Raw genomic sequence first — 10884 nt, forward strand, 5'->3', positions numbered from 1 at the left:
TTCCACAGAAATAAAAAAAAAAAATTGGAATTGGATTTCCCTTTTAATATCTGGCTGTTAATTTCAGCATACCCACGAGAACGGCATACATAATCAGTATTACAGTATGTAGAAGCAGTAGGGACGCAAATAGTTCTGACTGGTACTAATTAAGTCTGATCCGTGATGACGTAGAGGACTATTTCTAGACCTCCCTCGAAATTATGAGTTCCTGAAGAATCAAAATGTTGAAAATGGTGTCGGCCATTTCTACCATCACCAGATAATGAAATAAAAATGGGAACATGTATCCCTCCACCATTTCACATATTACAAAGACCAAAGGCCAAAATCTTCTTGAACCTATCATAAAACAGTGTCTCAGTCATCAGGCAGTGAATTCATAACCATTTCATGTAGGAACTTTCTGTGAGGGAGCTTTTAGAGGTGGACGTCTGGTTCCTATCACCACCACTGTGAACAGTTCTGACTCGGTAAGTTTATCTAGAACAGAGCGTTTCACACCAAACCACTCTGAACGACTCTGTTTACATCTTAACTCCTTTATTATGCAGAAAATTTTGATAAAAGGGTGGAATTCCCCTTTAAACATCAGTGTGGAGCATATGTGTATGAGTGTGTGTGAGTCATTGTTTTGATTGACAGCCTGTGACCCGGCGGGACAGTGCGTGAGTGGTAGTGTAAAAGTGAAGCGGTGTTGTGGAGGCCCGGCCCATCCTCCTCTCTGTTCCTATAAAACAGCAGGGCAGCGTGGGACAGTCTGGAGATTCAGCCTGCGGGGGGCGGAAACACACTCAGTTCACAGCAGCAATGGCTCACACTGAAGGACACACACTCTGCACCGCAGGACCCCTCATCCAGGTACACACACACACACTCTGATATTTGCAAACATAATCAGACACAGATCAGACATGTAGATACACAGAAACTTCATAAAACATGAAGGAAATTGCAGATCCATGCAAACCGTAATGTTTTGTCATATTAAAACCTTTTATTGTATTTATTCCAACAACAATAGCAAATTACATATAAAAGGCTGTGCAGTAAGTGTGTATTAGCTCAGAAAAACACCAAAATACAAATAATATTAAAACAATAAGCACATTTATGTATGTAAATGTCTTCAACCATTTCCAACCCTCTCCTCGTAGCCCAGTATTAACTGTAGTTATCATCTAACACCTGGTCTGGCTAATCAATACTTCATCATGTTAAGTGTGCTGCAAATCCATGTTCTTCTTACTGTATTTATGTTTATTTGCATGTATTTTAATGATTGTACGGTGAATTTACAGGCGAAAATGTGCTCCCTGCTGAGTGGTTTTAAACAGTGTCCAAGGCTTCTGCACACTACTGTACAATAAACTTTAGAACACTTTTAAATGTGTAAATGTGTCCATCTCAGAGTTTTTGTCATGAAAGTGGTGATATATGTAGATTTTGGAATATACTGACAGCGTATTCTGTTTCATATGAGCAGATACAGCAGCAACAAAGGGACATAAAAGCTCTTATTTCATGAATATTTGCATATGAAGTTGTTAATGGATCTTTTTTAAATGCTTAAGTGGATATTATATATATATAGGTATTGTTCCAGGTGAGATAATGTGTATAATTGCTCAAAGTACAGAAATATCATACTTAATATGATAATAAGATCATTGCAAACAGTCCAGCAGCCACTTAAGTGAGAGTAGGTCTTAAGTTTTCTCTTTAACGTGTGCATTTACCTCCAGTGAGCTGCGTAAACACACTTAAGCGCAATAATTAGTCATTGAGTTTTGAGAATTGACTCTCCACTGAACTGAGTGTTGCAAAAATACTTAAGTATGACCTCTGAATAAGCAAAGCAGGTGATGTTAAATGCAATTTTAACTTAAATACAGCTCTTAGCTTTGTTACATTTAATCTATTAAGTATTTAAGATGTTTTATACCAGTGGCCACTGACCTTCACACCGCTTTTGCCCATGTTGGCTGATCCTCTGGTCAAACCCCTTGTAAGTTAAGCGCTTTCTTCTTCCTGCTGTGAGCTGTGGAGTGTAATATGAGTGTGAAGTTTCTTTCCGCTCCACTGTGACTCAGCGTTTTCTGTATTTTAGCCTCCGTGTCTGTGTTTCTATGAATAAGTCACACTGGCACTTTGCGATTATGCTGATTACTAATTACTGCCTCCAAATTGCATGAGAGAAAGTCATTATGGTGGTGTTAAGTTAGTTCAGGCGGGCGGCGGCGCGCGGAGCTCCATCCTGGGCGGTCAGGCCTGTTTGTTGCTGTGTCTGTTTCATCTCCACGTGCTGAGTTAGCTGGTTTTGACTAACATGAGAAGTTAACACTTTCAAGGGCTGAGCTTCTTCAATACGAACACACGTCAAAAGTTTGAGGACACGTTCCTTTCTTTTGAAATGCGTCTGAATTTTTGATGTTACTTTTTGATTAAGTAACCAAAAATATCCCTGCAAGGGTTTAGTTAGCGTAGCAGCTTTGCGCTAATGCTATGCTAATGCTAATGCAGCCCAAACACTAAGAGCATGCACTGCAAATAAACGGCGCCTTGACAAGTAAAGTTATCTTAAATATAGTCGGAAAAATCTAATATTTATCCTGCTGAGATTTTTGTGAGCTTAATTTAAGATTATTTAACTCCTTTCTAGACATTTTTTACTTTTTTAAAGTAATTTTATTAAGTAAAATTGTACTATATTGGCAGATAATTGTGCTTGTTTTAAGAAATGTGCTTGAAACCAGCAAAATTATCTGCCAGTTTATTGAGAATTTCTGGAAATGTGCTAGATAATCTTATAATAAGTGCAGAACCATCTCAAAATGGGAAATATGATATATATCGACTAGATTTAAGATCATTTCACTTGACAAGAGACCATTTTTTGCAGTGTTATAAGATCAGCTAGAAACATTTATTAGTTATGTTCAAAAAGACATTTTAGATTTATTTTAGATCTAAAGGTTCGAAGCACATCTTAAAAACATTTCACAAAGTTTATTAAAAATTAGCTTTTAGTTTTGGTAAAGTGGCTTATGAGTGCTTTTAGGGCTTTTAGCAGATTTCTTATATTCTAAATCTTACATTTTTGATGTCCACTTATAATATTTGTGTGGTTTTATGTACCAAAAAACAGTCATTGCTTTTTTACATGATGGCTGTTTTTGTTGCTGTGCCTTTAAGACTGATCTATCGTTGTTGTCAGAAGAAAACCTTCTGTCTCCATTTTTGTCGTTTTTCAGTTTTTGACATAATTTGAACATGCCTGTCACCCTTTACATTGTGTGTGAATTTCATGATGAATGGACCAAAAGAAACGGCCTATAATGACTTGGAAAGACGTCTGGTTCCATTGACTTACATGAAAAATAAAGTAGGTTTTTTCTTTCTCCTGTAAAGTTACCATTTTGGAAATACGAGTTTTTTTTCCAACAACAGTGGTAGAATGTAAATAAATAAGCTTTGAATGAAGCACAGCCATTTAGAATAGAGCTCATTTACATATTCCAGTCATATAAACACTCCTTTTCACTTCAGTAGGAGTGGGCAGAGCCACATGGCTCTAGGCCGAATTGGTGGATGTATGTTGGTTTTTGTGACCTCACAGAAACAGACTGTTTTGACTGGCATGTTTTGAGACTTCAGCAGTGTTTACATCTTACATCAAACTTTTTTAAGAAAAGTTTGGTTTGCCATGATATGTAACCTTTAAGTTTTTGGCAAATCAACAAGAAAGGCACATTAGAAAGCGAAGTGTCCTGAAACTCTTGAGGAGCAGTGTGTATCTTATTTCTCAGGGTGGTGACTGAAGGCCATGAGTTTGTACATTGAAATCAGTGCATTATCAGGCCGTACAGCACTGCGCTGATTGTTGAAGAATGCCGCTCTGTGTGTGTGTGTGTGTGTGTGTGTGTGTGTGTGTGTGTGTGTTATTCAGCATGTGTGAGTGTGAGGAGTGTATCTCAGGGCTGTGATAACTCTGCAGGTGTGTGATTGGTTCTCCTGAACAGGTGCTGTGCTGGAGGAGCGTGTGTGTGGTTTGCGTACTGCTGTGTGTTGCGGTGCTGCCAGAACTCGGGGATGCAGCTAAACCCCGGTGCGGAGCGGAGCTCATCGCGGACCTGGAGTTTGTGTGTGGAGAGCGAGGATTTTACAGAGGTAAACAAAAAGAAAAGCACATTTCAGCAGATTTTAAAGTTCAGTGATAAACATGCATCTTCAACTAATATCAACAACTTATCTACAAGAATAGTCTTCCCCACCACACACACCGCGCTTCCCAAGATGCTCTGTGCATGGCTGATTTGCATGGCCACGCCTCTCACGCTCCCACCGGTGGCTGAGCACCACAATAATTTGCTTTGTTTTTTCCAGATCGTTGTGATTTTCTGTGGCAGTTTCTCACTCAGCTGATCTTAACTAACACCATGTAGGAGAGTGATGAACGTCCTTATCTCAGCACTGTGTTCTCTCAGTCTACGGCTCCTTTATTCAAGCTAACATCTGTTCAGCGCAGTGCGAAGCGTCGTAGGTGGGCGTTGGATGACTGATTTGCTCTAGTACTGGTCTACGTCTTTAGTGTTCATTCTTGGAGAGAAAGAGGAAAAATGCAAGACTGTTCCGCTTTTTTCTGGACGTTCTGATTTGCATGCTGCCCCCTGCTGCTTCTGTGTATGTCGCTGCTGTCGGAGCAAAAATTCTTATGTCCAAAATGGTAACTTTACAGGTGAAGGAAAAAACGTACCTTACTTTTAATGTAAGTCAGTGGACTTTTTTCCCAAAATAATTTTGGCCATTTATTTTGGTCCATTCATGACGAAATTTACTCACAGTGTAAAGAGGAACAGTCATTTTCAAACTGTGTCAAAAACGGAAAAACGATGAACATGGAGATACAAGGTGTTCAATTTTGTTCTGACAGCAGCGAAATGTGAAAGTGTGGAAAAGTCTCAAATTTTTCACAGAGCAGGTCCTATTTGGATGGTGGTGGTGTGTTAGTGTGTGTTGTGCTGGTACGAGTGGATCAGACACAGCAGTGCTGCTGGAGTTTTTAAACACTGTGTCCACTCACTGTCCACTCTATTAGACACTCCTACCTTGTCAGACCACCTTGTAGATGTAAAGTCAGAGACGATAGCTCATCTGCTGCTGCACAGTTTGTGTTGGTCATCCTCTAGACCTTCATCAGTGGTCACAGGACGCTGCCCACAGGACGCTGTTGGCTGGATATTTTTGGTTGGTGGACTATTCTCAGTCCAGCAGCGACACTGAGGTGTTTAAAACTCCAGCAGCACTGCTGTGTCTGATCCACTCAGACCAGCACAACACACACTAACACACCACCACCACGTCAGTGTTACTGCAGTGCTGAGAATGACCCACCACCCAAATAGTACCTGCTCTGTGGGGGTCCATGGGGGTCCTGACCACTGAAGAACAGGGTAAAAGGGGGCTAACAAAGTATCAGAGAAACAGATGGACTACAGTCTGTAACTGTAGAACTACAAAGTGCACCTATGGACAATGGGTGTAGAAACGAGGAGGTGGTCATAATGTTATGCCTGATTGGTGTATATAAGCATATCGCTGCTGTCAGAAGAACCTCATATACCAAATTTCATGAACAATGGACCAAGAGAAATGACCCAAAATGACTTGGAAAGAAGTCTGGTTCCATTGACTTCCATTAAACGTAAAGTAGGTTTTTTCTTCTCCTGTAAAGCTACCATTTTTCTTTTCCGACAACAGCAATATATGGATTTCCCTTATATCCGCTTTATATTTGTCACATATGAATGTAATTGTGGAAAACAGCCAGCACAGCACTGAAGGGAGCGCTCAGTTCATGGATGTTAGCTACACAGTTATTTTCAGCCGGAGCTCATAATCACAACAGTTTACATCAGACCATGAAAACTGACCTTAACATACTGAGATACACGGGCGTTATCGCGCCCTGCCGCTGCCACCTCAGCGCTCAGGAGTGGCACTCAAACCGGTCATACAGTCATTTCTGATAGCCGGACGTTATAGAACAACGCTGTGGTCAGTGCGGAATTACTTCTGATAATGTATCCTCAATAAACAACCAAATAATCTCACCATTCTGTCATGTTCTCTGCTTTTCTGATCCTCATCTGCTGACGTCAGAGTTTTCTCTCGTTCCTCGGAGCCCTTTCACCCTGTTCCTCAGCCAAGGCCACCATCCAACCCATCTCTCTCTCTCTCTCTCTCTCTCTCTCGCTCTCGCTCTCTCTCTCTCTCTCTCTCGCTCTCGCTCTCTCTCTCTCGCGCTCTCTCTCGCTCTCTCGCGCTCTCTCTCTCTCTCTCTCTCTCTCTCTCTCTCTCTCTCGCTCTCTTGCTCTCTCTCTCTCTCGCTCTCTTGCTCTCTCTCTCTCTCGCTCTCTCTCTCTCTCTCGCTCTCTCTCTCTCTCTCTCTCTCGCTCTCTCTCGCTCTCTCACTCTCTCTCTCTCCCTCTCTCTCTCTCTCTCCCTCTCTCTCTCTGCTGCATGAATCTGTATGGGAACATAATGACACAGCCAGAGAGATAAAGGCTTCAATAATAGGCCTTATCAATGTAACAATTGCATGAAAAATTAAATATTGTCAGTCTCGTGTTGTTGCCTCCATATTTTTCGCAAAACAAGCTCCTCAGAAGGGTCCAGTATTCATCTACAGGCGTTGAGACCTTCGTGCACATGAGAATTTGTCTTGTGATGTTTCGTAGCCCTGTTTGTGCATCTTTGCTTTAGAAGTCAGTTTTCAAACACGCGCCAAAGTGCAAATTTAGAAGCCCGTACATCAAAAATTTAAATGAATTTCTGCCATTATTTTTTCCCTTTACTTTAACAGAACTGTGTAAAGTCTTTTACGGGAAAAGTTTAAGTGGAAAGTAAAGAAAAAAATAAATTATACAATTTTGCCAATTTTGAATTTACAGCCCCCCATACTCAAAATCCAGTCAATCATCCAAGACATGTTTGATGTCTGAAATGTGTGTCTTTAGTTTTAGCACTGGAGCTACGAGGCTAATGTAGCTAACAAGTATGAAAGCATATGCCCCACTAATTAGCATGGTGCTAACTGCATGCCAAGTCTATTAGAGATACTGACCCTCATGGCAGGAGGATAGTGGACCACTGTTGGCCCACTGATGGCAAAGCTGGTGGTCCACTGGCGTTTTGCTCAGCGTGTTCCGGGTGGCCCACCGGTGTTTACGCAGAGTATTAGACAAAATTCCACTCACAGCCCAATTTACTGATTTTTCCTTCCATCGTTTCTTTAGTTTTATGTTGTAAATTAGTTTAGTAAATTATTTTAATCGAGCTCAGTGTCAGAAACATTTTCTATAAAATCATTTTATATCAGGCCTAGTCATGATTTTTTTTCTCTCAGTTGTTTTTTTTGGAAAATAAAAGTCTCTGTGCATTTAAAATCTTTTTGAGGAGATTAAAAACTAGTTAGGGCTTGTATGCAGGACAGTAATCTGGGTGGTCCGAGGGTGGACCAGCAGTGGAAAACAGTCAGCAGAACGATATATGCTTGCAGTGAGCACCATGCTAATTATGCTAATACTAATAAGCTTCCTTTATATGTTAGCCATATTAGCCTCGTAGTTGCAGTGCTAAAGCTTAAAAAACAAACTTCAGACATCAAACATGTCTTGGTTGATCAACTATATTTAGAGTACACTCTAAAAAAATATGGTTCTTCAAGTGTTCTCCAGTAAAGATAAAGGTTCTATATAGAACCATAAACACTGAAAGAGCCATTTTCAAGCTTAAATGGTTCTCTGCTTAGTGAAATAGGTCTTCAAATTGATTTAGAATGTGTTGTATATGGTTCTATGTAGCACCAAAAAGGGTTCTGCTGCTGAACCCTTTTTGTTGCTATATAGAACTATTTTCAAAAAGGTTCTATATAGAACCATGTACAGCACACTCTCCATCAAGATACATTTCACCATGCAAAGAACCATTTAAGCATGCAGATGGCTCTTTGAGTGTTCATGGGTCTATATTGAATCATTGGCTTTACTAAAGAACCCTTGAGGAACCGTCTTTTTTAAGAGTGTAAGTTGGGGGTGGTTAAGGGGGACTAACTAATCTAGGGGTAGATTTTCTGGTAAGCTGAGCTTTGGTGTGTTTGTGTGAGCAGGTCGTGTCGGAGGGGCTCGGCATGGAGGCCCCCGCTCTCGGGGTAACGGCATCGTGGAGCAGTGCTGCGTTAAAGGCTGCGACCTGCAGCACCTGGAGAAATACTGCGCCAAGCCCAAGAGACGGCGCCGCCAAGCACCAACAACAACACAGCAAGTCAGAGTGAGTGGACTTAAACTCATTACAGTCCACTGACATCAGCACTTCACTGACTTCACCTGCAGCTTTGGCCTGGCAGGGAATCTTACTGGTGGACAGAGCAGTGATATTAATAATGGCATTAATAGTGAGGAGTCATTATTAGATACTAAATCAGACCTGCTTTATTGGGATGGCGTTCTATAGATCATATACTGATGCACAAAGTCTTAACAGCCTGTCTGGTGAAACTGACTGACAACAGTGTTACAGTCACAGTTAGAATAAGATCCAAGTGTAAATTAATAATTCATAGCGGATACTGAATAATTCATGGTAGATACTGAATAATTCATAGTAGTTACTGATTGATTTATAATGGACACTGAATAATTCAAAGCAGTTACAGAATAATTCATAAAAATTACCAAATAATTCATAGTATATACAGATTAGACACTGAATCATTTTAGTAGTTACTGAATAATTCATATTGGATACTGAATAATTCAAAGCAGTTACTGAATAATTTATAGTAGTTGCTGAATAATTCACAGTAGATACTGAATAATTCAAAGTAGTTACTGAATAATTCATAGTAGATACTGAATAATTAATGTTAGGTACTGAACAAGTCATAGAAATTACTGAATAATTCATTAGAGTTTACAAATAAGTCTTAGTAAATACTGAATAGGTCATAATAGATGCTGAATAATTTATAGTAGTGATGAATCATTTTTAGTAATTACTGAATAATACATATTAGACACTAAATATTTCATACTGGTTTCTTAAGCCTTTCTAACTCCAGTGTGAACTGGTATGTGTTCTGTAGGAGGATCAGTTCCGGCGGGTTCTTCTGCGGGAGTACCACAGGCTCCAGCATGACCTACAGGAACTGACCCACAGGCTTAAAGAGCGGACGCTTCACCAGGACAAACTCAGAAGCACGTCGTCGCCTCGTTCTAACGAGAAGATCCACAAATCAGCTCATTCAGAAGTCCAGCGTGGAGGGACAGCGGATCCTTTAAGAACCTTCAGTCCTCACGGCCTCCGTTCATAACCCTCCTCTCAGCTGCAAAGACTCGAGCGGCAACATCAAAGTGACAGTTTGCCGAACAATCATATTTACCCAGTCTTATCCTAAATGCTCAGCCAAGACGTGTTTGGTGAAGTTTGCTTGTTTAGTTTTAGCACTGGAGCTACTAGGCTAATGTAACTGACAATTAATGGAAGCTTGTTAGCGTTAGCCAGTTAGCATTGTGGAAACTGCAGGCCTAAATCATCACACTCTGGTCTCAGACTGTGTGAAGGTGCTCAGTATCTCTAATAGACTTGATTATGTGGTTTGTGATAGAAAATAATGGTCAGAAGTACATTAGCATAGCGTGAAATAGTATTAGCATTCTTGAAGTCTGAGTTTTGTTTGTACTTTTGTCCACTTTTGATCCACTATGTTTATAGCAGGCCAAATTTTTCTGCACTGTAAAGCAAATATTTCTCAACTTCATCACATCTGAACACATCTAAATTAGCTCAATGAGTATTAATAACCTAATTATGTCTGCATTAATCATCTTCACCGAGCTCGTTAAAACGCGAGCTGAGAACAGAAGTGAAAAGCAGAAAGGCCGTGCAGTGACCTTGGAGTGAAGCATGGGTCAGATGGAGTTTAGCACTGATTCAGCTGTGTTTAAAACCTCATCCGAACATCAGATATCAGAACTCGGGGTCAGCGCAGACAAACTGACTGTTCTTCAGGGTTATAAACGTTGGGCTGAGATGCAAAAGACCACTTTTTTTAGATTGTTTCACTTCAGTCTCCAGAAGGTACAGTCAAAAGTTTGGATTTGTGTTATAAATTAAGGTTTTATTTGTTGTTGCATTAAAACAAACATGAAATAACATCATAACAACAGAATCATACAGTGGGTTAAAAAGTCTATTTCAAAAACCTATTTCAGATTTTTTAGAGTGGTCTATATGAGGAGCCTCCTGTGATGCGTTTACAACAGGACTGAAGATGTTGGATATAAATTCATACATAGACATTAAATTCCCTATTTGTTCTTGACTTCATAGTTAAGTGGTTGAGATGTAAACAGAGCGGTTCAGAGTGGTTTGGTGTGAAACGCTCCGTTCTAGATAAACTTACCGAGTTAGAACTGTTCACAGTGGTGGTGATAGGAACCAGACGTCCACCTCTAAAAGCTCCCTCACAGAAAGTTCCTACATGAAATGGTTATGAATTCACTGCCTGATGACTGAGACACTGTTTTATGATAGTTTTGAGAACTTAAACGCCATTCATGGTGGAGGGATACATGCAGGGTGCTGTGAGGCAAAATAGTCCCCAAAGAAAACTTATTATTTCAGATTTTCCACTATTTTCCATCATCAACATTCCATATAAACTCAGAAGACTCGTGTAGGTTCACTGGTGGTTCTGGATAGTAAATAAAATGTCTATATCTGTGTTGTAGTCATGGCGACCCCTGGTTCCTATCACCACCACTGTAAAGACATCTGAACCATTTCACACCAAACCACTCTGAATCTCTCTGTTTACACCTC

At 40.2% G+C, this 10884-nt stretch overlaps 1 protein-coding gene across 1 annotated transcript; it reads left to right on the plus strand.

The window, feature by feature from the left end:
- The first annotated feature begins 554 nt into the window (after positions 1-554).
- igf3 (insulin-like growth factor 3) lies at positions 555-10280 on the plus strand. Its single transcript, XM_036578102.1, has 4 exons — positions 555-861; positions 4023-4170; positions 8171-8331; positions 9146-10280. The coding sequence occupies exons 1-4, from the start codon at positions 811-813 to the stop codon at positions 9371-9373; spliced, it is 588 nt and encodes a 195-aa protein (XP_036433995.1). The 5' UTR covers positions 555-810; the 3' UTR covers positions 9374-10280.
- Positions 10281-10884: the final 604 nt, after the last annotated feature.

This window comes from Colossoma macropomum, unplaced genomic scaffold (genome assembly GCF_904425465.1).
Source record: "Colossoma macropomum unplaced genomic scaffold, Colossoma_macropomum, whole genome shotgun sequence".
In the NCBI taxonomy this organism is placed as follows: Eukaryota; Metazoa; Chordata; class Actinopteri; order Characiformes; family Serrasalmidae; genus Colossoma; species Colossoma macropomum.

What these genes read in the sequence shown, in the direction of transcription:
- igf3 (XM_036578102.1), top strand. Translation starts at nt 811, where the DNA reads ATGGCTCACACTGAAGGACACACACTCTGCACCGCAGGACCCCTCATC. An exon ending in CCGCAGGACCCCTCATCCAG is followed by an intron (nt 862 to 4,022) that starts GTACACACACAC and finishes TCTCCTGAACAG; the next exon opens with GTGCTGTGCTGGAGGAGCGT. An exon ending in CAACAACACAGCAAGTCAGA is followed by an intron (nt 8,332 to 9,145) that starts GTGAGTGGACTT and finishes TGTGTTCTGTAG; the next exon opens with GAGGATCAGTTCCGGCGGGT.